This window comes from Equus caballus, chromosome 2 (assembly GCF_041296265.1).
Source record: "Equus caballus isolate H_3958 breed thoroughbred chromosome 2, TB-T2T, whole genome shotgun sequence".
NCBI lineage: Eukaryota > Metazoa > Chordata > Mammalia > Perissodactyla > Equidae > Equus > Equus caballus.
This window is the reverse complement of record NC_091685.1, coordinates 37,848,063-37,874,194: the sequence shown is the minus strand read 5'-3', so window position 1 is coordinate 37,874,194 and position 26,132 is coordinate 37,848,063. Positions and strand designations below refer to the sequence as shown.

The 26,132-nt window shown below is 56.6% G+C and overlaps 1 protein-coding gene across 5 annotated transcripts in view; it reads left to right on the top strand.

The window, feature by feature from the left end:
• KAZN (kazrin, periplakin interacting protein) overlaps positions 1 to 26,132 on the top strand; it is a 1,019,918-nt gene that overhangs the window by 884,346 nt on the left and 109,440 nt on the right. For all 5 annotated transcript variants that reach the window (XM_070252888.1, XM_023627332.2, XM_023627339.2 and 2 more), the window contains one exon: positions 19,316 to 19,507. In XM_070252888.1, coding sequence (XP_070108989.1) covers positions 19,316 to 19,507 — 192 coding nt within the window. The remainder of the gene's footprint in view (positions 1 to 19,315; positions 19,508 to 26,132) is intronic.

Below are 26,132 nucleotides of genomic sequence, written 5' to 3'. Positions count from 1 at the left end.
AGGGCTCTGAATGTGGGGACACGGGAGACCGTGTATCAGGTGCTCAGTGCCACAGAGCCAGACTGCTTGGGCCCAGCTCATTCCAAGCTACTGAACCTTTCTGAGTCTCAGGTTCTGCACCTGTAAACTGGGCGTGCTATCCCCACCTAGTAGGGGTTTTGTGGAGATTAAATGAGATGATCTGTGCACAGTGCTTAGCATGGTCCCTGGCACATAGTAGGAGCTCAGTAAACATCATTCATATTACTTTTATACCAAAAGGGGTGCTGGAGTGATATGAGGCTCGCCAAAGAGACGCCAAGTCGGACAAGTCCAGGGTCAGCGATCAGTAGGAGAGAGTGCTTGGGGCAGGGTGAGGTCTTGTGGGGGAGAGGTTCGTAGGGGTGGCACCTGCTCAGGCTTTGCTCTCCCTCTCAGAGGTGGCGTCTGGCAGCAGCTTGTCAGAGACTTCGAAGTCGTGGGACGCTCACCCGGGGGCCCTTGGGAAGCTGCTTAATCTTTCTGAGCCTCCGTTTCCTCATGCTGTAAAATGGAAATGATGGCACGCACCCTCAGGGCCTGGCATACAGCAGGTACTGAGTAAGAGGAGCTGCTGCTTTATTAACAAGCTGCCTTAAGCGACTGCAAATAATAAAATGGTGTTTGTTGAGCCCGGGGGCTGAGTCGGTGGTGCAGTAGGGAGGTGCCTTTCCCCGGGGGGACGTGTGTCCACCAGGCGCTCCTCTGCCTGTCGGGGTGAGAGTCCCGGCTGTGACTGAGCTTTTAGCCTCGTTCTCCGTGGCAGACGGTCAGGGTCCATGTGCTGAGCAGTGATGACGGGAGGTGCATGTGAAGGAAGGAGCACAGCCCTGTGTGAACCCCAGAGTCAGAGGGAGCGTGAGTCGCCTGTGGGGCAGTCCCAGGCTCGGTCCCCCTCACGGCCTCAGGAAGGCCTGGTTCCCAGGGCAGTGGCGGCCTTCACAGGGCCCAGCCGTGCCCCAGGCAGGCCCGCCTCCCGCTGCAGCCTTCCCAGCCAGGGATGCTCCAGGGTTTCAGGTGTGAGAAGCACATGCTGACTCGAAGGAGCTCAGGTCCGAGGAGGGCTTGTTGTAAGGACACAACCAGCAACCGCGGGAAGTCCGGCCAGCTGTGTGGGGTCCGGACACAAAGGCGGGGAGCCCAGGCCTTGCCCTCTCTCCGTCCCATCTCCCTCCCATCGCCACCTGAGGATGCTCCCAGCTGCCTCCCTGCTTCCCTCCTCAGCCAGGAGGGCCAGTGTCCTCTGGCTCAGCTCTTGCAGGACCTTTCAATCTCTTAAATGCCTGGGACACAGAGTCTGATTGGTCCCTGCCTAACCAATGGTTTTGCAGACCCTGGATCAGGTGACCATCCTGGTCCAATCAGCTGCATTGTTAGGGTGGGCAGGGTACCTGGAGTACGATCCGCTTCCTTCCAGGGGCTGTGGGAAAGTAGTTAATTTAGGGAATTTGAGGCAAAGGTGACAGACTCATAATGCCCAGTACAGCTGTTCCTCCTGAGCTTGAATGCCTTCAGGGATTGGAAACTTACTTCCTCTCCAGGCAGCCCCTATGATTTTTGATTTGTTTGAAGCGTTCACTCACCTTTATATTGAGCCGGAAAGTCGACTTCATTGAAGCATCCACGCGTTCGCCCGTGACTTCCCATAGAGGATCTTACACACTAAATCTGTGTCCTTGACGTGATAACCCCTGTGACTTGCAGAGCCAGCCACGGTGGCACACAATCCCATACACCTTCCCGCACCAGCTCCTTCAGGCGTCCTTCCTCCCGGCCAGGGCAGAGCAGATTGTGCTGGGGGGGGGGGGTGGGCGAGAGAACAGGGCTTCTTGGCTTGAGCCACCCGCTTGACCAGATCTCTCGTCCCCCACCTCCCGGGAGCCCTTTGTGAGGGTCAGGGAGCTGCCAGAACCAGAATCTCCCCTTGCACATCCGAGGGGAGGGTCTCCCCCACCCTGAGCTGTGTGTTCCTGGCTTTCCTGATGTTTGTTTAAGAGGACTTCGCAGGAGCCAGAAGACATCGGGCGGCTGTCCGGGGAGCAGGCAGGGAGAGAGGGAGCTGGGAACTCTGTGGGGTGCTTTTAGGGCAGCTGGGGCTGTGGAATTAAGATGCCATATTCTCTTTTTCTGCAGCTAACCCTGTACCAACCACCCCCTTGCTCTTAGGTCAAAAGGAGCCCAAAGATCGTCAGTGACAAGGTCATACTCCTTTTGGGGTCCAAAAGCAGCTTCCATAGCCAGATATACAGCACTCGCCTCTTGGCAAGAGAGTCCTGTGAACATTTACATGCAGCCAAGGTTTATAAAAAGAGGAGGGTGAAGGTGGAGAGAAAACAATACACTCGATGCCCACCAGTTGAAAAAGGAGATTGAGTTTCTCTGCCGGGCAATGTTTAACTCGAGTCAGCCGCCTACCTGCCAGGCCGGGCCAGCCCGGGTTGGAGGTCTGGGGTTTTTTTCCTCACTTCCCCAAAATAAGCTTTTTGCAGGTGTGCACGCAGAGAAAATGCTAATTTGGAAGGAGATTGATAGCTTTCTCCCGGGATCAGGAGCAGGAACAATTTCCTGGGCAGCAGGTTATCCTGGGTCAATTTTCGTGATTACTGAAAGGATTTTAGCTGAAAACCCGTTGGCCCTGCCTGTGGTCTTTGCTGAGACCCATGCTGTCTGCTCACCTGGAGAGGGGCCACAGGGCTGCTGTCCCCTTATCCCTGGTGTCCTGGGTTTGGGCTTCATTGTCTGGGGCCTCATGGCTGACGAATAATGAGAGCTTGTGTTGTTTTTTTTTTTAATTTTTTTTTTATTCTTGGAATGTCTGCCGCTGTGTGCCGTCCACCTCTGGAGATGGAGTGACCTCCCTGGGCTGGCTGGTGATCAGCCTGCAGTCCCAGAGGGACATGGCAGCAGGCCCACAGGACGCTGGGCGTTTTCTTGTTACAAGTTACAACGAAAACACCTGCTCCTGGTTGGGACACTTAACGTCTTCCATTGGCTTATTTTCTGCTGCTTTACCCAACCATGGGAGCAGTTGTAAAGCGTCCACAAACTGTGCTCTGCGGGTGTGTTTGTTTTACAGCACCACCCCCCAGTCCTTTATGCCCCGGCTTCACATGTCTGTTCTCCTTCCTTCTCAAGAAGCCTCAAGTGATCGTACTATTTCAGATGTGTCCGGAAAGAGGTCCCCAGCTTAAGGCCCAGACGTTCCAGGTTTGAAGTTTGTGGAGTGGGGAGAAGAAGGAGGAAAGATCTAGAAGTTCAGCTCAAGGGAATAGGGCAGGAGGAGGCCGATTTATGAGAATAAAATATATAGACCAACAAAAGGCCTTTGACCTGCTCTAAACCATTCACATCCAGTGTCTCTGAACTCACTTCTGTTCGCTCCTCTGCTCTAGCGGGACGCTTGGCTTCTGCAGCAGCCAAACCTAGAACCTGCCGTTCTTTAGTTTCTCCTGGGGACTCGGGGTGGGGGGGAGGGCAGAAGAGAGGGGCTTCAAGGAAAAGCATGTTTGATCTTGAAAGCGCCCTGGCCGGGAGAGCGTGGTCCTCGGGCGCCTTCGCCTGACCTCAGGCTTCCCTTGCCCTGAGCTGTGCCCTGGGCTGGCTGCGCTTGATAGACGCTTCGTGGGCTTAGCGCGTGGGTCAGGGCTGTGCTCGGGGCTGGGGCACATGATCCGCGGCTCCTGCCAGGAGGTGCTCCAGAAAGACCTGGGAGGATGCTGTGCTGGACAAGCGATTTCCTTGTCTGGGCTGGCAGGGTCATTTGCACTCCTCCAAGGAAAACAGCCCGGGAGCTGGTCACCATTGGTGACACTTCTGCACCACCTCTTTGTCCTCCTGCTGGCTTTTACGACCGGGGTGCTGGGACACGGTCCTGCGCTCTGTCTTACTGGGTGTGAGCTGTGCATGCGTGTGTGAGCACGTGCGCGAGGGCGGGGGTGGGGGTGGGGGGTGGAGAGCCATGGGCTTTTTTCAATTTACATTTTTCGAATAGTTTTCTCCTCCTCTCTCCCAAGAGGCAGCATGCGGAGTGGAATAAGCATTTGACCTTTGCGAAGCGGTGGTGGAGGGGGCCGGAGGGACAGGGGAAACGTTTGGGGGCCAGTCGGCGGCAGCTCCAGTTCACGTTCCGTCTCTTCTCTGTCAGTCCGTCAACTGGAGACAGTGAGCGGGGTGGGCGGCAAAATGGAGGGACCTCCCTCCCGTGCCCGGGGCTCGGATGAGGGTCATGGGCCTGCTCCCTCTGCAACCAGCACCGCTGCTGGGAGCCCCACCCAGGAGCCTCTCAGCAAAGAATGGCAGCCGGGGTTGGGTCAGGAGTTTCCAGGAGGAGCCCCTGGGGGTCCAGGGACAAGGCCGCAGCCAGGGGCTGGTCTCAGAGCCAGGAGGCAGCGGCTCCCAGAAGGGGGAGAGGGAGGGAAAAGAAGTGGCATGTGCCAGCACTGTTCTCCTGGGTGAGGTCAGTATATGTGTATAGTCACTCATTTAATGCCCACAACAACCCTGTAAGGTAGGTACTGTTATTGCCCCATTTTACGCACGAGGGAACTGAGGCACAGAGAGGTGAGTAACTGGCCAGGACTCGAGCACAGACCGCCTGGCCCCTGCCACGTGTCTAGCAGCTTAGGCCTCTCTGCCTCTCGGTCGAGGTGCTCAGTGAATACAGTCACGGGCCGCATAACAATGTTTCGGTTGACGACAGACCGCACACACGATGGTGGTCATGAGATGAGCACCACAAAGCCTCCGTGTGTGGCAGGCTACGCCATCTAGGTCTGCGTAAGTACACCCTGTGATGTTCGTGCAGTGACGAAATCGCCTAACGACGCGTCTCTCGGAACGTGTCCCTGTCGTTCAGTGACGTGTGACTGTATCTGTCAAAGTGGGAAGGCAGGTAATGCGGCTTCTGTGTCAGGGTCGCGTTTTCCCGTCGGGGGAGAAGTTCTGTCCATGGACATAGCAGTAACTCGGACCTGAGTTGGCCCTCCTCATCCCGCTGCTCCTTCCCCCTAAAAAAAAGCACCCCACATTCTTCTGTGTCTTGAGGCTACGTTTGGTTCATAGGCCACAATGCTGAAACTCCCCAAGTGCAATAAGGGTGGTTTTCCAATCGGTTTTGTTCATTTTTAGTCCTGAAGGTTGTAGCCTGGTGGGAGGAGGGACACAGTTGTGGGGGCCCCCTTAGATCTCCTACTTTGAGGTCTCAGAATCTGTGACCGCAAAGGCCTCTGGAGACAGGATGGACACTCTGGAACTGTGGGTCCCCCCGGCCCTTTGAACAGCCTGGGGGCCTAGGAGGACAGGAATGGATGGCACAGCCCGGAGAGGCAGGGTCGTACCCAGGAGTCTGCATGGGTGGGTGGGGGGGACTAAGATGGGGGCACTGGGCCCGGGCCTCATGCGTCTGACTCCCTGGGGAGCTGGCTGAGTGGAAGAGCTGTTCCTCGGGCCTTGGGGTGACTGCCCTTACTGAGGACGGGAGAACCCACCATTGAATCTTCCCGGGGGCCTGGGACGGTAAACATAATAGAACTGAGAGCACTTCGAAGGAAAAGTTGAAAGCTCTACACTCAGCAACATGGCCCAAAGCGCAGCCTTCCGCGTGTGAGAGTGCCATCGTGTTCCAGGCCCCGCGAAGGCCCCGCCAGCCTTGCTAGCTGGCGTGTGTCCTCTGCTTCCTTCTCAGTTACGCTCGTTAGGATTTGGGGTTGGGGGGCCCTGTGGCACATCAGAGGACAGCGTCTTGGGAAGAAGTATCACAGGGAGCCCCGGGCCGTGCTGGGGGCTTGGGGGCCACGACTTCCCAGGTGTGGCCCTGGGGCAGCCCCTCAGTCTCCTCGTCCATAGAGCAGGGGTACCACCCTCTGAGGCTGCCGGGAGGTTGCACAGGACGTGCGCCAAGCACACGGTCCCTGGCGTGCCGAGCACAGCTCCAGGCCTTCCAGCTGCAGACGGTTGAAGTCCAGTCCCTCTGGAGACGAGGAGGGCTTCCTGTGAACCAGCCCCCGTGGCCCGGGTCTGCTTTTTCTCAGCCCAAGGTAATTTTTCAATTAACTCGATTGGCTGGAAACCTGTGCACCCTTGGAGTGTGGGAAAACAGCCCAGGCCGGAAGGGCCCTCCCCTCGGCCCCCACGGGCTCGGGGCCTGGCTTCCAGAGGGAGGATCCAGTTTCACAACAGGACACCAGGATGTGATCCCAGTGCCCCTCTGAAAAATCCCAGATGGCGCCTTCTGGAAGCCCCAGCGGGCTCCGCGCTGGCGGCCGGCCTGCCCTCCTTCCCCGCCCCCCGCCGGCTCCCCGATCGGGCTCCAGCGGTGAGAGCCTCGAACGGCGCTCATTTCTGACTTTATTGCTAAACAATTTAGAAAGGCGGCCCTGCCAGTTTTCATAAGTGAAGCATTTAAAGTATGCAAAGCGTATTTTATTTCTTCCTGGAGCAGCTGCTCCGTTGGGCTGGAGAAGAATCAGGAGTGAGTTATATGGGTAGTACTGCCCAGCAGCGCCTGCGGGCTCCACGGCCTCAGGCACCTCCCGCCAAGGGACAGGCAGGGGGACTCCTCCCCTCTCGCTCTCCATGGGGTCAGGCACCCACTATGATGGCATCAGAGCTGGCTGCCAGCGTCTGCAGAGGCCGTGCACGGTGCCAGCCCCCTCCGTGGAGCTCTTTATCTGTTACTCATAGAACATCACAGCAGCCCTGGAGGATGGGTACTCATTATCTCCACTCCCCACATGACGGCAGAGCGGTGACCTGCCGGGGTCACACAGCTCCTCAAGGGCAGAGCCAGGATCTGACCCACGCGGTCCGCTTCCAGAACCACTGCCCCTTGCCGTCCTTGTCACCGTTATACAGGTGAGGAAGCTGAGGGACAGTGAGGTCGTCCACAGCAGGAGCGCCCGCTCTGAGGTCCCGTCTGCAGCCACATTTGAGAGGGAGTCCTCCAGGTTTGCCGTTAGTTTGACCACAGTCTGGACTTGGTTTAAATTCTTCTGAGAGTCCGGATCTGTCCGCCATACGGATCTGAAGATGTGGGAGTTTCAGACTCACCGCCCTGTGTGACGGTGACGTTCAGGAGAGCTGTCGCCCGGCCCTGGCTGCCCACTTCCTGTCTCTGTATAATTATTTACGTCTGCAGGGCCCTTCGGCATGCCGTACTCGCATTTCTATGCCTTTAACCCCTGAGTTGATGTCTGAGACTGGCTGAGCAGAATGTTCCAGCCGAAGTATGTTTCCAGTTTGGCTTCCGGGTCATAGTAGCCAGTGGCCTCACGATCAAGGTTGTGGGTTCCAGACACCTCCCTCTGGGCCTCAGTTTGGCTCTCTATAAAATGGGGATAGAAATACCCTTCTCGCCCTGTCTTCTTAGGAAGGTAGCTTTCCCACCAGAAGCGGGACCTGAGAGAACCGCTCTCCGAGTGGCCACAGCTTCCATCCGCTCTGTGGTTCTGGCAGTGGGTGGGGAAGGAAACTGGGAGCAGGTGTGCGGCTGACTCACACCCAGGGGTGGGAAATCAAGCCAGGGCTGGGCTCTCCCCTGCAGGCGGGGCCTCGGCAGGTGGAGTCCTCCCAGTGTGCGGTGAGCCTTGTGCTTGCTTCGTGGATGTAACCAATGGCCAGTCTTCTCTTTTATTTTTCTTCTTCATGTTTTGGTCATTTTCTCTCCTCTGGAGGGTAGAGAAGAGGGAGGAGGGATGAGAGGCGAGAGGCACACATGGTGGAGGCAGAGAGGGAGACAGGCAGTGCTCCCGGGGCTGCTGTCTGTCTCCTGGACTCCCGGATTCGTTCCTTTAGGAGCCAGGCCTTGGGGAGGGATGAAGCTTGTTGCAAGAGCCAAGGCTGGGGGACCCGGCTGTTTTTACCAAAGTTCTAAGAAAGGCCTGGTTGCATCTCTGTGCCCGTTAGTCAGGCTCTTTGTCCTGGCGTTTAGTTTGGGAAATACGCACAGCGGGGTATTTGGGGCTGGGAACCTAGTCCAGTGGTTAAGAACATGAGCTTTGCAATCACACAGACGTCTGAGCTGGGATCTGGCTGTGTCACCTGGACCAGTTCTGCAACCTTAAAGGAGCTCGTCCACCTGTCCCGGCCTCTGTCTCTGGAGTGCAAATGGAGAGGACACTAGTGCGGCTCCCACGGGCTTTGCAAGAGAATTCAGTGGGCCAGGGCTCAGTGCCAGGCACCTAGTCAACACCCCAATGGGAGCTGGAACCCTCAGGTGAAGGAAGGTGGCCCCGCGGCTGTGGGGTTGGTGCTCACAGACCCTGCAGACACAAGAAGAGGCAGGCAAAGTCTGGACAGGGCCTTGAGGCAGAACTTGAATGTTTGCATCTTCCAGGGTGTCAACCAGGGGGACTGGTCACTGTGATCACAGAGAAGCTAGAGTTGTACTCATGGGGGTCAGTGCTCACTGATTTTGTGGCGGTAAATTCCACTGTCCATTTTGCTTGTCTAGTTTCTGAAGGAAGAATGATAGCTTGGAGTGCTTAGCACATAGCAGATGGCTTTTAAATTTGTGGGGATGCTGGGCACCCAGAAAACAGTCCTTGACAGAAGCGGTTTATCAGGATTCTTTTTCAGTTGCAAGGGCTAGAAAACACGACTGCAAATGGCTTAAGAATATATTGGCTCATGTAACTGAAAAGTCTAGGGGTAGATCCTAGCTTCAGGTATGGTGTGATCCAGGGCAGCAGTATTATCTGAATCCAGTCTTCGTCTTGTTGGCACCCGGCTCTCGGTGGCAGGATGGCCGCCAGCATCTCCAGCCTCCATCCTCATGGCCATCATTAAAGAGAGTGGCTCTTGGTCCAGACACTGACTCTGACAGGACTGACTTGGGTCACGTGCCCCCCTCCTGAACCAATCACAGTGGCCAGAAGGATTCAGTGCTCTGATCGGCTGGACTGTGTCACATTTCCACCCGTGAACCACAGGCCCTGAGAGTGGGTGGCTCCCCAAAGGGAAGTGGAGGAGCTTTCTCAAAAAGGTGAGAGGCATAGCTGTCAGGGGGGCAGAAAGATCCCAATCAAGGGGGGATGTGAGAAACTTTGAAAAGATAGGATGAGCCAGCATCCCAGAGGAAGTAGTGGCTTTGAGGCTCAGCTTGATGCATGTGCTGAGATTCCTCATCGTACCGAGAGGGCATCCCAGGACAGCGCCGTCAGCCCACCCGACGCAATGAACTGGCCCCAGCTCATGGCTTCTAATCCCCAGTGGAGAATGTGTTCAGCGAGGACCGGAGGAGGCAGTGGCCAGCCCCTTCGTCGCCCGTCCCTCTTGCTCAGCAAGCAGGTGGGAGTGGGCTCCTCCAGGCCACCAGGCAGGTCTGGGCTCGGGACTTTGGGACTGGGCAGTCATTGCTGCCACTGCCCATCAAGGACTCAGCTGCCATGCGACGGCCTGCCTCCCCCACCCCAGCCAGATGGCACAGTTGGAGGTTCACCTTTCTCCTGGAGCTAGAATCATCTGCTGAGTGATTTCTGCAGACCGTGGAGGACCGCAGGGTTCCTCCTGGCTGTCAGTCTTGTGGCAGCATCAAGCCACGGGCTTAGAAAGCCTGCCTGAGGATGTCCTTTCTTGGCTCGCAGTGCGGGGGACACAGGAAGCAAGGACCTTTTTTTTTTTTTTTTGAGGAAGATTAGCCCTGAGCTAACATCTGCCAATCCTCCTCTTTTTGCTGAGGAAGACTGGCCCTGAGCTAACATCTGTGCCCATCTTCCTCTCTTTTATATCTGAGATGCCTGCCACAGCATGGCTTGACAAGCGGTGCCATGTCCACACTGGGATCCAAACTGGCGAACCCCGGGCCGCTGAAGCGGAACGTGCGAACTTAACCGCTGGGCCGGCCTGGAAGCGAGGACCTTGCGTGACCGACTGGCATATCGTAGGGATGAGGCCGAGCCGCCCACAGGGACCACCTTCTGCAGCCCCCATCCTCGGGTTTAGTTCTCCTTGAGAATTGGGGAACTGCGTGCTGGAGGTTTGCGATTCCTCCACATCCCCGGGGCGTCTCTGCTTTTGAGCCTCTGACTGGCGTGCTTCCAGGGCGGGGGTCCTGTCTCCATTGCTGGTGCCTGGCACACGATCGTCGCTCAGTCAGTGCTGGGTGAGGGGTGATGAAAGGATGCAGACCCCTGTCCCTGGAGAGAACCAGATTTTCGGGGGATGGAGCTGGGTGGGCAGCACCCACCCCTGGTTCTCTCGTGGGAACCGGGGGCCCCAGGAGCAAGATGGTGGAAGAGGATTAGCCAGGCCATCGAGCCCACGGCAGGGCTGGCTAAAAGGTATGTTCAAGGGCCCAGCTGCACTGGCACAGCCTCTGCAGGAAAGACGGATTAGACTGCGTCTCAAGGAAAAACAATTACTGTGAAATGTGAGAAAAAGACCAAGCTGTGTCACCTGGGTACCTGCGATGCCCGCCCCCATGCCCATGCCCTGTTGTGAGAATTCCCAGGCGGGCCTTGGTAGTTACTGGGGAGCGGCCTTCGGGGGAATACTGTTGAGTGGCTGGGTGTTCTTTGAGAATCTCCTGGTGTTTGGTGAGTGCTGTATGACATCCTGGGCGCCCCCAACACGGTGTCAGGATCATGTGACAAAGGCCCAGACACCATGGAAGTCTCCAGCAAACCCCAGTCCCAGCTCTTGTCTGCCTGCTGCCGGGCCTGTTCTGGCCTAGTGGGTCTGTCTCCACGTGTAGTGGGGACTGGGGGCAGGGACCGGAGATACTGCATGGTGAACGGGGACAGAGATGGTCCAAGAGGGCTGTGTCCGGCTCCTCACGCAGGGACCAGGCCGGAGCGGGCCCCCAGGCTGGGCCTGAGGGGCCGACCAAGCAGAAGGATGTGATGCCAAGGCTCGCCTTGCCTGTCCCGAGGCCCAGGGTGGCCAGCAGAGGCACACCCCCAAGGCCGCTCTTCCCGGCTCCAGTTCCCAGATTTCTGTCTCCACAGGCAAGCTGTTAGGTTGAAGACCAGCCTGGATGTCTTCCCCTGGGGCAGCTCTGGTCATTGACAGAGCCGTGAGGACCCTTCGGGGCTGGGGCTGAACCGAGGAACGCATTGCTGCTGTGCTCCCGCGGCCCTGGGCTGTCCGAATCCAGCGCCCACAGCCCTGCTGGGATGTTGGGTCGGCTTAGCCATGAGGCTGAGGTTCTGCAACCTCAGGCCTTCCGGGCTGGGGAAAGGATGCCAATGGCGTAACTATCCCAAGGGAGCTTGAAGGCTCCCTGTGCAGCTGTGGGCCCAAGAGGGGGCACGAGGCCTTGGCCTGCCTGGCGGGGCAGGCTTGGCCCAAACCCAGTAATAACACTAAGAGTAGCCGTCCCGGCAGCAGCAGCATCTTCTGAGCATTCGCAGCCTGCCCGGCACTGCTGGACCGCACCATGGCGGGTGGCTCCAGAGCCCTGCAGATCTGGGCTTGCCCCACAGTCCCCAGTGTCTCTGACCACAGCCCTGCATGGGTGCCGTGAGCATCCAGGGAGCTGAAGCCTGTCACCCGCTGTGTGGCATCCAGCGCCAATGGCAGTGCCATCAACCATGGTCTCTGTGAGAAAGGGGGTTGGACGGGATGGTGTGGTTCAGCAGAGCATTGTGCCATCTGCAAGTGACCTCAGTTTGCCTGGAGCCGGTGTGGGACGGTCCTCTGGCCGTTCAGTTTCTCTCCCACGGGGTGTGTGTAGCTCAAGTGGACACTGTTGTTTCCTGGGCAGGCAGGCCCGCGTTGGGATGGGAGGTCGTCCACAAGGCCGTCCAGACTGGCTTTGGGGTTGGACCCAGCTCCCCTTCCCCTGAGGCCTGTTGGAGGGGTCAATGGGCTCTGTACCTGGATTTGGGGGGAGGGGCCTATAAAAGTGAGTTTTTAATGGAAAACCTGAAATATGTTACGGCTGTATTTATATTTTTTTCTTGAGTGTAATCTACATATGGTGAAATGCACAGGTCTTCACCGACTTTGAGCTCGGTGAGTTTTGACAGATGTGTGCTATGCTTGGCTGTTTATCAAGGTGACCACCCATGATGGGCAGCCCGGGACAGTCACTTCTGGCCTGGATCTCTGACCTCACAGGGCCTGGCCTCCACGCAGAGTCCCCAGGGTCCTCCACCTTCCCTCACTCCCCAGGCCAGGGAACTCAGCCTTCTCTGCCATTTATTCCACCCCTCCCGGCTGGGAGGCCCACGGGTCAGGGCTCTGTGGTTATGGAGGCCGTGGCCTTGCCTCGGAACATGAGGGAGGTTTGCCCTTTTCTGTAATAATGATTATGATGGGCTGCATTTGACCTTTATCTAGAATCTTCCGGAATGTTTCCACTTAGATGATTGCTTTGTTTAATTTTTACTACGGGCCTGGGAGACTGATCTTGGCTCCATTTTCAGATAAACTCAGAGGGCACTTGTCCAAAGGTCCTATAGCTGGGAAGCGGGGGAGCCAGGCCTGAGCCCAGGCTGGGTGACCTCAGACACACCCATCCTCTCTGCCCTGGCGTCGCAGTTGGCACTGTTCTTGCATGCCTGCCGAGCACCCGGCACTGGGTGTCAGGTGTGAATGGAACAGAGCACCTGCCCTGGTGGAACAGACAGGCTGGCTCCACGGCCACGTCCTTCCCCAGAAGCTGCAGGGGCCTGTGCCCTGGTGGAAGGCTTCACTGTGACCCAGCTCCACACGGGAAACGAGAGCAAGCTCGCACCCTCTGGGGGCACGCCAGCCCCCACCGCCATCCCCTGCCATCCACAAGGAGCCTGCGGGGACCCTGCGCTCCTCGGTGTCACCGCCACGCTTTGTGGCCCCCTCCTCCTGCAGGGTCGTACAGGCCGGGAGTTAAGGCCGTGGGCACCCGGATCAAGACCGCCCGGTTCAAACCCTGGCTCTGCTCTTTCCTCTGTGACCTTGGTCAAGTCACCTGACTCCTGTGCCTCGACTTCCCCTCTGTAAAACGGGGGTGGTGATAATAGGACCTGCTTCATGGGGTTCCCGTGAGGGTTAAACTGGTTAAGGCGTGTAAAATGCTTACCGCAGAGGCTGGAGCGCACACTGCGTGCCCAGCAAGTGTGGGTAAAGGGGCAGTTGTCCTTGCGATGCCCAGGAATTATAACGTTACTGTTCTGTAGACTTTGGCTCGGGACGGCTGGACGGAGAAACCCACAGGTCGCTGGGAGACCTTAGCGTCTCTGGCTCCCATGGGCGCTTCTTGGGTGGAGCCCGACAGTCACGGAAAGTTTCGTCCCTTCTCTTCTTCCTCTCCCGCCCCAACCCTGTGAGCTCACAGAAATGAAGCCTGGAAAAGGCTTGTCACAAACCGGGGGCTCTTCCCCAGGGCCAGGGGCAGTCGCCTCCCTTCTGCACTGTGTTGATCCCCCACTGTCTCCTCCTCCTCCTCTCCCTCCTCCCCCTCCTCCTCCTCCTCTCCCTCCTCCCCCTCCTCCTCCTCCTCCTCTCCCTCCTCCCCCTCCTCCTCCTCCTCCTCCTCCTCCTCCTCCTCCTCCTCCCACTCCCACTCACTGAGCCAGCCACGGGACAGACCCGCAGGGCTGCTGGCCCTTAGCCCTCTGAACTCAGTCTGAGCCTGTAGTGCAGGCTGTGGTAGTTTGGTTCTGGTGAGCTGGTAAATCAGAAGGCAAGGGCTCTTCTGTGCCAGGCAGCCCTGCCCAGCCAGTGCAGCTCCAGGTCTTGGTGCTGATACAGGGCTGAGCCGTTCTGTTCAGGCCCCAGGCTCTGTTCTCCTTGCTTGGTGTGTTTTTCCCTTGTACAGGCATGCCTCCTTGTTACAAGGTGGCTGCTGCAGCTCCAGCCACAAGTCCACTTTCCAGGCAAGAAGGCAGGGAAGGAACAAAGCCCTTTTCTTAAAGGACAGTCCTCCCCAGGGACCGTTGCCTACACCTCACCAGCCACAACTGGGTCACAGGGACAGCCCTAGCTGCGAGGGAGACTGGGAAATGGCATATTTTAAATGCCCGGTACTCACTGCTCTCCAAAACAAAAGATCTGCTAGAGAAGGGCAAGGTCTACCCCAGTGCCCTTCGCCACCTCCGCGGGTATGCCACACCCCCTCGCCCTTGGGAAGAGGCCCCTGGGGGCTTCCCCTGCATGTCCTGCCTGCCTATAGGTAAGGCTGCCCCCAGGGCGGCACCATTGGTAACGGCAGCTTCCCTGGGGCAGGAGAGCCGCCGTCTCCCTGGCAACGCAGCAACGCTTCCTTCCGGCTGCCATGGGCAGAGAGCGCTGCTGCGTGTGCGGCATGTTTGGCACCAGCCCTTTGCCACGTCCCGCCCCCTGCCCCTGGGTCTGAGGCACTGTGGTTGCCCAGTGCTGGCAGAAAGGTACACAATTGAATATTCCTTTTCTGTCCTTGGGCCGGGGCCGGATGGTTTCCAGAACCGTCCTCCCTCAGCGGCTCTCCCGCCAGCGTGTCTGTGGGCCTGCGCTGCTCCCGCTGCTTAACCAGGACCCCTTTCTTCCTCCGTCTCCTGTGCTCTAGACCAGCACGTGCAGCGATGGGCGTGGTCTCTGCGCCCTGGAAACGTGGCAACTGCAGCTGAGGAACTGAGCTGTTCATTTTAATTAATTTGCACCTTGATAGCCACGTGGGACTAGTGGCTGCCTGACTGAGCAGGGCAGACTAGAGCAAGGAACGCTGTTCCCACCAAGGGGAGAAATGATGATCGATAGTGTTCATCTAGATTCATAGAGAGGGGGGCCCCTCTAAGGTCACTGATATTATGAAGGCCCAGAGACGGACAGTGACTTGCCCAGGATCACACAGCAAGGTAGCAACCGCTCTGCGCCAGACACCCAAGTCTTCTAACTCCAGCGTCTTCGTTGTTTCTGAGGAATGTGGTCGCCGCTCCCAGGGAAGGAGTTGTGGGTGTGATGGCACATAGGTGGAGCCCAGTGTGCTGAGCCCTTAAAGTGCATCGCGCCTGTGTCTCATTCTCTTCACCCCCATTTGACAGGTGAGGCAGCTGAGGCCCGGGGAGGGGCAGTGCCTGCCACGGTCCCAGAGCCGTGAGTGCCCTGCAGTCCTGGGAGGCTCTGTGATGGCACTTCCAGGGCTGTCCCGCACTCTGCCCCTGGGGGCTCAGGGTGCACGTGATCTGGGCTTGCACCCCCCCACCCCGGGGCAGCGCAATGAGTGACTGGGACAAGCTGCTCTCTTTCCGTGGAATTGTTTTTCCAGCCTGGCCTCCTGAGACTTGGCTCCTGCAGGTTGCTGCACCTGCTGGCCCGCCCTTTTGCTTGTTCCCGGCCTGACTCGAGGGGCGGGGCCTACGTCAGCTGCCCTGCCCGGAAAATCCACCTTTGCCTTATGGTTAGCCTGGGAGGAGGGCGCTGGCCCAAGACGGGGTGCAGAGGAGGCCAGGACTCTCCCCTGCCGTCCCCACCCTCCTTTCAGGGGCCCTGGCAGAGCCCTCTCTCATGACTGCTCCCTTTCATCGTGCCAGGATCCCCGTGGCATGGGAGCAGGGTCACTGCATAGAACACAGCCCACCCTATTAAATTTGCATTTCAGATACACAACATAAATTTTTAGTGTAAGTATGTCCCATGTGATATTTAGGATATACTTATGCTAAAAGTCATTTGTTGTTTATCTGAAATTCAAATTTAACTGTGCATCTCGGGGTGGGGGGTTGTTTGTTTTGCTAAATCGAGCAACCCTAAATGGGTGGCATTGTCCGCTTACGTGACAGCTGATACCCAGAGAAATGATGGGGTTTGCTCAAGGTCACAACAAGGCCTGACCAGGACTGGATTTGAATCCAGGTCTCGTGGAATCCTCTGCCGTCTGCATAGACAAAGTAAACAACCTCGGTGGCCCTCAGGGCAGTTTGAGGAAGCCCAGCAGTCACTCCCCCAAAAAAAATCAAACAAAAACAAACCTGTCTTTTCTACTGCGTGGTAAGATAAATATAAATGGGAATGTATGCCTGAAACTGATAGGATAATGTTTGTCAAACATAACTTTGTAGATATAGTATACATATATCTATAAAATATATATAATTATAATTCAGTAATTAAAAAAATACATATATATGGAGATATGTTAGCAGTCACTCACACCTTAGTGTGAAATCGACTTTTGGTGACAGTTGAGTGGGAACAGGTCCTGGCAGGATGGGCAAATGGGGCAAGTTGGTTAAGGAGGGTACTTCAGTCTGTCTGGGCCGCTGTTACAAAAATTCCGTAGAGCAGGTGGCTTATAAACAAGAGAAATTTGTATCTCGTGGTTCTGGAGGCTGGAAAGTCCAAGATCCAGGCTCTGGCCGGTTTGCGTCTGGCGAGGACCCCCTTCCTGTTTCATAGACGGCTGTCTTGTCCTGTGTTCTCACACGGTGGAGGGGCAAGGGAGCTCTCTGGGGTCTCCTTCATAAGGGCGCTAACCTCCTTCGTGAGGGCTCCGCCTTCCTGACCTCATCACCTCCCACAGGCCCCACCTCCAGATACCATCACATTGGGGGTTAGGTTTCAACATATGAATTGTGTGGAGACACAAATGTTTAGTCTAGGGCAGGGAGCAAGGATGAAAATTCCAGAGTTTTGAGTACTGCTGGAGAGGACAAGCCAGGGCTGGGGGCATGGAGGGGTAGCCAGGGTTCAGACCTTTTATAATCTGACCCCACTGTGCCTCCCCAGCCTTCCTCCTGCTCTTGCTCACCTCATACCCATTCACTGATCACCCAGGGACCTCTGGCTTCCCAGCTTCCTTGTCTTTGCTTGTGCCGTCGCTTCTGCTCTCTGCCCACCCCCCGCACCCCGTCTTCCAGGACCGTCTCAAATGTCCCAGTGCCCCGAGCAGAGCAGAGGCAACCTCTCCTGTGAGTCAGGCTTACTTGTGTGCTGCTGCTCCTCACTGGAGGCTCCCCGAGGCCAAGGGTGTTCCCTGCGCCTTTCTGGCCTCCCAGCGCTGAGCCTGCAGCGTGGGCAGCCCGCAGATGTTTGCCTGGGGTGGGAGGGGGCACAAAGTAAACCTCCTGCTCGGCAGTTTTGCTGAGAAGCTTGGACAGTTCCCAGCCTGCCCTGGAGTCTATCCGTGTTGGAGCAGCCAGGTGCTCCCTTGCAGACCGGCTGCCCCCATGCCCCCAGGTGTGGGACCTGGGAGTGCCAGCTGAGGGCGGGAACTGTCTGTGACGTTTGCCCCGAGTCCCCAGCACCTGCAGTGGCGTCTGGCATGGGGCAGGTGCCTGTAAGCTCTTGTTGGGTGGATGGATGGGGGAAGCGGGTCATTCAACTGTGATGTGCCATCATGTGCTGTTCCAGGCCCTTGGGGGCCCACCGTGAACAAGATGGAGCAGGATGCCCAGGCCTGCTCTCCGGGAGCTGCGCCCACTGGGCACGCAGACCGGAAACAAGTGGGCCTCCCACGTTAATGAGGGATTTGTTCAGCTTGTCCGCAGTGCTGTCACATTGGACCCCCCGTCCCCTGTGGCCTGAGGGAGGTGTCAGAGGGGCCGATGAGGCCACTGGGGTGGGCAGCCGGGAAGGGTTCCAGTGTGGGAGTCAGGTGATGTGCTCTGTGTTTCAAAGGGCCCACAGGCTCCTGTGGGGAGACTGGACTCGGGTTGAGGACGAGCTGGAGGCAGGGAGGCCTCCGCTCGCACGGGTGTGGCTGGACCCAGTGGACGAGGGAACAGGGGCTGGAGTCGATGCCATGGTGTCCCAAGGGCTCTGGTGGGGGAGGAACAGCCCGGCCTCGAGCCCTCTCCTCGGCTCCCCAGCAGCCTGCTCCCTGCCCCCCGGGTCTGGCTCGGCCTCGAGGCCCCGGATCACCGAGGTGTGCAGGTGGTAGCATTTGGGGCATGCCGGGCACTGACAGAGGGTGAGGCGCCTAGAGAAAGGACAGCCACCACCTGCCCAGTATTGAGCGCCTCCTGTGTACACTGAGCGCCTCCTGTGGACCAGGCGCCTGCGAGGAGGCCTCCCTCCTGCGTCTCGCTGGGACCTCACAACATGAGGAGGTTTGGATCCATTTTACAGATGGGGCGTCTGAGGCTCAGAGGGGAAGGGACTTGCTCAGGACCTCACACCTAGTCAGTGAGGGAGCTGGCCCCGATCCCCAGTGACTGAAAGCTGTGTGTGCCCCTCAAGAGAGGACTGCACCGCAACCTGGTAGCGTGTGAGACGGGACGGACGGGGAGAGGAGGCCCCTCTGAGGGGTGGCGGGGCGTGTCACAGAGAGGATGCACGGGGAAAGGGTGTTCCAGGTGGAGGCCCTGAAGCTGGGAAGCGCCCGGCCTGTTGTAGGGAGAGCCCCTGGGTGGCCGGAGGGAGTGATGCATGAGCTTAGTGATGGAGGCGGAGGCCAGCCCCCAGCAGGCCGCTTGCACGAATATTTCAGAGTCTCCTTCAGTCGTGGAGGGGAGCATACCGGACGGGTGGGCGCTGTCCTGCAGGTTCTTGTAGCCGCAGAGGTGCAGGCAGCTGAGTGCGGCCGCTACTCACCACCCCCAGGTGGGCAGACCGGGGCCTGGCGGCGTGCTGGTCGGCCTGCAGGCCTGCGCTGGCGGATGGGTCCTCTGTGACCAGGTTCACCTTCTGGGTTCCACCCCAGGTGCCCCAGGGCCTGAGGGCCGCTGCCCTCTCCTGGGCCTCATCCCAGGCACCCGTGTGTCTTGGTTGGGTTTCAGTGCCCCCGAAGCCTCTGCCCCTGGGGTCGCCATTGTGACTGCCCATTAGCTCCGTCCTCCTTCACATCAGCAGTGAGTGCCCGAGTCCCGTCTCTGCCCGAGGGCCGTGTGTGTCATGACACGTGGAGAGCGCCTTTTTAGGGCCGTTTCGCGAGAGTCCGTCCGACTGCTTGCTCAGGCTCTGGGGTCGGCCAGGTCTGGGTTCAGATCCCAGCTCTGCCGCCCACGAATGTTAGGACCTCGTGGAGCCGCTTCATCTCTCCGAGCCCCGGCTTCCTCATCTGCACACGGGGTGGATGGTGTCTGCCCGGGAGGCTCGGAGGGTGAAGTGATGCGATGCCCTTGGAGCGCCCTGCGTGCGGCTGCTCGTGGCTGGAACGCCGCTCCCGCCAGCTCTGCTTTCTCCCGCTTCTTCCCGCCTTTTTGGGGAGGGAGCCCATTGGCTGTTGGAGTGGACACTCTGGGAGCAGCAACAGCAGCCACAGACCTCTAGAGGATGGGAGGGGGGTCTGCAGGCCAGGGTTCTTTGGAATAAGGTCGTGGCTTTGGGGGGTTTTCTTCCTGAAAGGCCCTGAGTGCAGAGCACACAGGAGAAGCTGGGGCACCTTCAAAGAGTCCCCCGCAAATGTGAGCGAGCCCAAGCCAGCGTCCCCATCCGCTAACCATGTGCCCTTCTCCCCTAGTGCTCCTGCGGGAGGAAGTGTCTCGGCTCCAGGAGGAAGTCCACCTTCTCCGGCAGATGAAGGAGATGCTGACCAAGGACCTGGAGGAGTCGCAGGGCGGCAAGTCCTCTGAGGTCCTCTCGGCCACCGAGCTCAGGGTGCAGCTGGCCCAGAAGGAGCAGGAGCTAGCCAGAGCCAAAGAAGCCTTGCAGGGTGAGTGAGCAGGCGGCTGTGCCTTGCCTCCCTGGCCTGGGGCGCTGGGCGGGTGTGGAGCCACAACCCTGCCTCTGCAGGGGAGTGGCGTGGACACGAGGCTCTCCCAGGGCCAAGACCCCTACTGAAGCTACCCGGTCCCTTCTTTGGAAGCAATTTTGCGTCTCCCAGGGCTGAGTATAGGTGTCATGCCCTCCTCCCGTGCGGCCACCACATGTTCTCCGTCATGACTGGTAGTGGGGAACCTCCCTCCAAGGTGTGAACAGCAGGTGGGCATCTTTGCTGGTCCAGGGTGCTGACTCAGCACCTGGGTCTCCGCCCTCCCAGTCCCAAATGACTCGGGGTCCTTTGGCGCCTCCCCTCCCGGGACAGCGTGGACGTGCTGGATTCAGGACACGTCCGACCCAGTTCACTCCCGCTTACTCTTCTCATATTGGTCCAGAGGAGAAGGGCAGCGTCCAGCCCCGGGCGGGCAGGGGCTGGGAGAGAACGTGGTGTCAGGGCCCAGGGGGTCTCTTCCCAAGATGGACCACGGACCCGGAACCACCATGCGGCCAACATGTCTGTGGCCACAAACCACTTTAGGAAGCGAGGAAACCAGTGGGCCCACATGTGCAGCCTGCTCTCCTGACAGCTGGCCTGGGGCTCCAGCCACGGACGTACCCCCTCTCTAGGGCCCTCCTGCCACACTCGGTGGGGCTTGGGAGAAGGGTTGGCAGCCAGCCCCTAACAGGGACTGGAGAACTGGAGGAATACCAGGGGAGAAAATGGCCTTTAGGGTCTGCCGCCCCTTGTGTCTTTGATTCTCCTGGGGAAAAATGGCAATAAAACTTGGCAGCCTGCTTCCACTTACCGTCTACTAGGACGATAAATACTCTTTAGAAACTTCGTTTTGAAGCCAAAGCAGGTGTATGGCTTGGATTTCAGGTTGCTCTTCAAAGAAGCTCCCAAACGGAGTGGCCCGGAGAACCCAATGTTTCTTTCCAGTGCCCAACTCAGGGAGCACTGCCGGCTGGCAGGTGTCTCTGCTCCCCTCATCCCAGAGAGACCCGGCAAAGAGCCGAAACCCGGGCCAGGGATCCCCTTGGGCAGAGTGGGCCGTGCTGGGGCCATGTCGAGCTCCAGGTCTCACGGACGGGGAGGGGGAGTGGGTTTTGTGGCCAGTTAGTGGGCTCCAGCAGAGCCTTTCCCTGACCGGAGGTGTGGCGTGAGCATAGGGCTGAGCAGGCCAGCACCCCGCCACCGTCCCCCAGGAAGCTGGGGAAACGTCGCTGCAGGCGAGCCCTCGGCACCATTAGGGGTTCTTCTCGGCAATGCGTGTTACTCTCAAAGGCAGGGGCACCTTTTCTGCTGGGGTTCTGTCTCCGGGGGGCCACTCTGGCAGTTTCTGGGGGTCTCTTCGGGTCGCTGTGGGCAGGTGCTGTGTGTTAGGATCCAGCCGACATGGCGTGGTTGGGAAGTCGTGCCGAGTGCGCCCGCTTTCTCTCTCTGCAATCATCCAGCGTCTAGGCAGATCTGTGCCAGCCGCCCTCCACTCCCAGGTTCCCAGGGCCTGTGACATCCCTTCCCCTTCTCAGGACAGAGACCCGGGTCCCAGGAACCTCCCAAGAGGGAGTGCCGCTGGGCCCGGCTGTGCACGCGGATGCCCTTTGGTCTCGCTGAGCTTTATGGTCCCGCGGAGAGTGGGGACTGTCTTGGGAGGCAGCCAAACGCCATCTCAGCCACCTGTGCTGGGACTTATTCTGGGACCTGCGTCCCGTGCCCTTAGCCAGGGAAAGAATTCTCCCTGTATTTGCCCGTCTGGACCTGTGAAGGGAGAATCCTCGCTCAGCCGTTCCTGCGCCTGAAGGACTGGGCAGGGGCGTGAGCAGAGCCCCAGCTCGTGGCACCGCAGCCCTCCCGCTCCAAACCTCTGTTTCCCGATCCGAGCGAGGGACAGTGATGGTGAACTCAATGAGGGGACGTCCTAACTGTGCTCTAAGATGTCTCGTCATCACCAGAGGTCTTCCCAGGGACCCGGAGATCCGCCTGATGAGGCGGCTCCTTTGTGGGAACGATAACCTCATTGACAAGGACTTGTCCGTATCCAGTAAAGGAGAGCTGTGTGGAGCACCAGCTGTGTCAGCACTGTTGTAAGCACGTGATCTGCCATTCACCCCAATCCTGTTAGGAGGTACTACCCCCTTTCGCAGATGAAGACACCTGAGGGAGATTCAGAGAGGTTAAGTAATTTGGCCAAGGTTACAGAGCTAACTAGCACCAGAGTCGGAAACTTTTTCTACTGTGCCAGCACACCTCATCTTGCCTCTGGGATGAAGTCAACCTGGAAGAGAGAGACTGGAGGCCATCGTAGCTCAGTAATGGGGACAGCAGACTCTGGAGTCAGATCTGGACTTGAATCCCAGCTCTACCACTTACTAGCTGTGTGACCTTAGGCAAATTCCTTAACCTCTCTGAACCATAGTTCCCGCTGTCCAGCCATAGTTCCCTGGCTGAGGGTAACGGTAACAATACTTGTTTTTCTTATAATTGGGTCTGATGATAGTAGCTGTTTCAGAGGGTTGTCCTGAGGATTAAATGAGATGTGAAGTGCTTGGCCCAGTGCCTCAGACCATTAGTGCAAATCCTTAGTGATTATCAGATGAGAGGGGGCTTGGCAGACCTCCTGGGATCTGCTTGGAGATGTTGGTCTCCTGGTTCCCATTAGGGTGGCCCAGGCCTTAGACCCCCCGAGCTCATCCAAGCTCAAGGTGGCAGTGTTCCTGAAAAGCCGAGAAGTGGGCCCCTTCAGCCGCCCCGAGCATGCTGCCTGGCATCCTAGAGTCATAATAAGATGCTTCCTCCCCAGCCACAGCATGTGCTGCGCAAATCGCAGACAGATGTGGGCAGAAGGAGGCTGGGGCGCAAAAGGGGATTTACATGCTCCTATGAGTGATCGGCAGATGCTGGGTGACACTTGCTAACGGCCGGTGTACCTGCGATGGGAAAACAAGAAGCCTCCCAAAGACTCCCACTCAGGCAGGTCCCCACCCACCCACCCCCAGCTTCAGTCTGGGTTTGGATGAGACAGGAGTTTTCCAGCACATAAGAGGATTAGGAATGCAAGCATACCCCCAAAGCATCAGCCTGTGGTTCCAACCTCCAAGCAACGAAAAGAATCGGGTTTGAGGAGAACAGGGTTTTGAAGCCTCTTTGGTTTCTTTGGGGATGAGTCTGGGAATATTCTGTTTAGGATTTGGTCTCGCCGTGAGTTTAAAGCCAGAAGCCCTGGATGATTGTTTAGGAAAGAATGGTGTCATTGTGTATGTACCCTAGAGCCCCTGCCTCTCCCAAGCTCTACACGTGGGGAGCTTGTGGCCTGTGGGACCCTTTGGGGTGTCTGTTGATCTCCGCAGGCCCCCTCAGTGTCATTGATTTCTCTGTGAATCAAGGCATTACGGAAAGGAGGAGAATGAAAATTTGCTTCTTCCCTTTTTTAATCGCTTAGTGGCATGTCGAGTGTGTTGAGCATTTTCCCACAACAGTAAATACTCTCCGAAAACATAATTTTTTTTTTTTAAAGATTTTTTTATTTTTTCCTTTTTCTCCCCAAAGCCCCCCAGTACATAGTTGTGTATTCTTCGTTGTGGGTTCCTCTAGTTGTGGCATGTGGGACGCTGCCTCAGCGTGGTCTGACGAGCAGTGCCATGTCCGCGCCCAGGATTCGAACCGACGAAACTCTGGGCCGCCTGCAGCGGAGCGCGCGAACTTAACCACTTGGCCACGGGGCCAGCCCGCGAAAACATAATTTTTAATGACTACTTAATGTTCAACCAAATGGAGGCACCATAATTTATTTAGCCACTTCCCTGTTATTGGACATTTAAGTTGTTTCCACGTTTTTCTGTTCGTTTTGCCATTATGTAACACCACACTAAAGATTCGTGTGTGTGAATCTGTTTCTTTTCTTAGGACAGCATTTCTCACACTTTCTGGTCTCCAGACCAGTTTCCATTTCCAAAATTGAGGATGCCAAAGAGCTTTTGTTTACATGGTTTAGATCTACTGGTATTTACTGTTTTAGCAATTAAAACTGAAAACAGGTCTAAATCTTCAATAATTTCTTGTCAAATAACAGTAATAAACCCATTTCCTGTTGCCATAAACAAAATTATTTTTTAATGAAAGACAACTGTATTTTTCCAAACAAGAAGGTCTGAGTGAGAAGAGGAGCATCATTTTACATTTTTGCAAAGCCTGTTTAACGTCTGACTCCGTAGAAGACTGCTGCGTCCTCGCACCTGCCCTGAGATTCAGTCTGGCCGCTGTGATTTGCTATTCTGGTTTTTGTGATTTGTGATTCTGGCGTCACTCATGTATGTAGTTGGACAAGAGAGGAGTGTGGTAATTGCCTTATTAGATAATCGTGGGTGCTTTTCTTTGGTGCCATACAAAACTCAGCAAATGGTAGTTTCTTAGATGTTTGCTGCAGTGTGGAATCTGAAACTTTATCTCGTGACGCTGTGAGCTCTGTTAGGGCGGACAAAGCCATTGGTCTCACTGGGGCTTTGAATGGAATTGTGCTCACACATGATTTTTTTAACATCTAACGTTGATCCCCCGGAAAATCCTGGCTCACTGAATGACGTGGATCTTTCCAGTATTGACGTATGTCATTATCCAATGTCAAAAAGTCACGTTTGTTAACGTCACTACCAGTGTCATCAGAAAAGTCTTTAAGTCTTGAGAAGCTGTTAAAGTAATAGCGGCAGATCAAGTTTGCCAAAATTCTGATTTTTGCTTGAAAGCTCAAGGTTTTGTTTTTCTTTTTAAAGATGGGCACCTGAGCTAACGTCTGTTGCCAAACTTTTTTTCGTCTTCTTTTTCTCCCGAAAGCCCCCCAGTACATAGTTGTAGATAACTAGTTGTGAGTGCCTCTGGTTGTCCTATGTGGGATGCCGCCTCAGGATGGCCCAATGAGCGGTGCCATGTCCACGCCCAGGATGCAAACCGCCAAAACCCTGGGCCGCTGAAGCAGAGTGCGCCAACTTAACCACTCGGCCACGGGGCTGGCACCAAAAGCTCAAGTTTTATCATTGGCAAAAATGTGGTCAGTTGTTTTCTGAGAAGTGACAGGCTCACTTAATTCATTTGTTGACTTAGTTCAGTAGTTTGCCGGATCCCGTAGTAAGTGTATTAGTCACTGTTTTTTTCAGGTATAAATACTCTTCTATGAAAAAATGGCTAGTTCAGCTGGCAACTCAGACAGTTACTCACTCAGATGTTTTCCCTCAACACAGCCATTGTGCTTTGTTATGCAGCAAAAGAGCTTTAAGATTTCATTTTTTTCCTTCTTCTTGCCAAAGACCCCTGGAACACAGTTGTATATCTTAGTTGTGGGTCCTTCCAGTTGTGGCATGTGGGACGCTGCCTCAGCATGGCCTGGTGAGCAGTGCCATGTCCGCGCCCGGGATTCGAACCGGTGAAACCCTGGGCTGCCGAAGTGGAGCACGCGAACTTAACCACTCGGCCATGGGGCGGCCCCCACAAGAGCTTTAAATGTACTTTCATTTTATTACAAGGCGTGTACTTGGGGGTCAGGCTTTAATAAAATTAACAATTTTTGCTGCTTCAGCAAGGACGTTCTTAAGTAAACCTGTCCCCCTTGTTTTCAACTGCGAGTGCACGGCGTGAAGAACATGATGAATGCTAACACAGTTTGATGCCACTGTCGTGGTTTCTGCGAAGATGCCGGCATTTTATCCAGCGTTGCTTTTGCATCAACAGTGCTAATGCTAACACAGTAAAAAAAAGGCGAATAGCATCGTAGTGTTGTTATGCAAATAGTTTTCCTCATGGACCCCCAAAAGGATATCGGGGTGGTGGTGGTGACAGCTAGCATTGTAGAGCACTCTTCTGTGCCACACACTGTAGCTCATTTAATGCTCACAACAAGCCCAGGAGATGGCTGTGAATGTGCCGGGATTCACACAACAGCACGTGCGTAGAGCCGAGCTTGGACTTCAGCAGGCGGCTCTGGAGCCCTCGGGGCTGCTGGCAGGGACAGAGAGGGTGTTCCTACAGGAGCAACAGCTTGAGCACGGGCACGGAGACCAGCCTGTGTGAGGGGGTGGGAGGGGAAAGTTCACATCAAGGCTTTGCAGTGAGGGGCTGTGGGGGACGATCATGGTCATGACCCTGAGGTCAGCCTCAGGGACTACACCCGGAAGGTCATAGAGTTTTGAGCAGGCAGAGGCAGTGTGAGAAGCGGGGTGTTTTAGGATGTCCCCGTTTCCCTTTCCCGCCCTCGCCCTGCCTTTGCAGCCTCATCTCCTTCCAGCCCGTGGACGTCCATGTGGTTCCTGGATGTGCCCAGCCATCGTCCCCTTGTCTCCCCTTTGGATCTCTGCATTTGCTCTTCTTTCTCTCCCCGCCTCCTGATGGTCACTCGTCCTCCGAGTCCTGGTTCAGGCTCCACTTCCTCTAGGAACCTTCCTGGACCTTCTCCGCCTGAAAGTTCAGGGCCTGTGGTTGGTAGAATCGTGCCCCCTCCTGCCCGCTCCAGATGTCTACATCCTAGTTCCTGGAGTGTGTTTAGTAAGTGACATGGCAAAGGGGAATTAAGGTGGCTAATGGGATGTCCTTG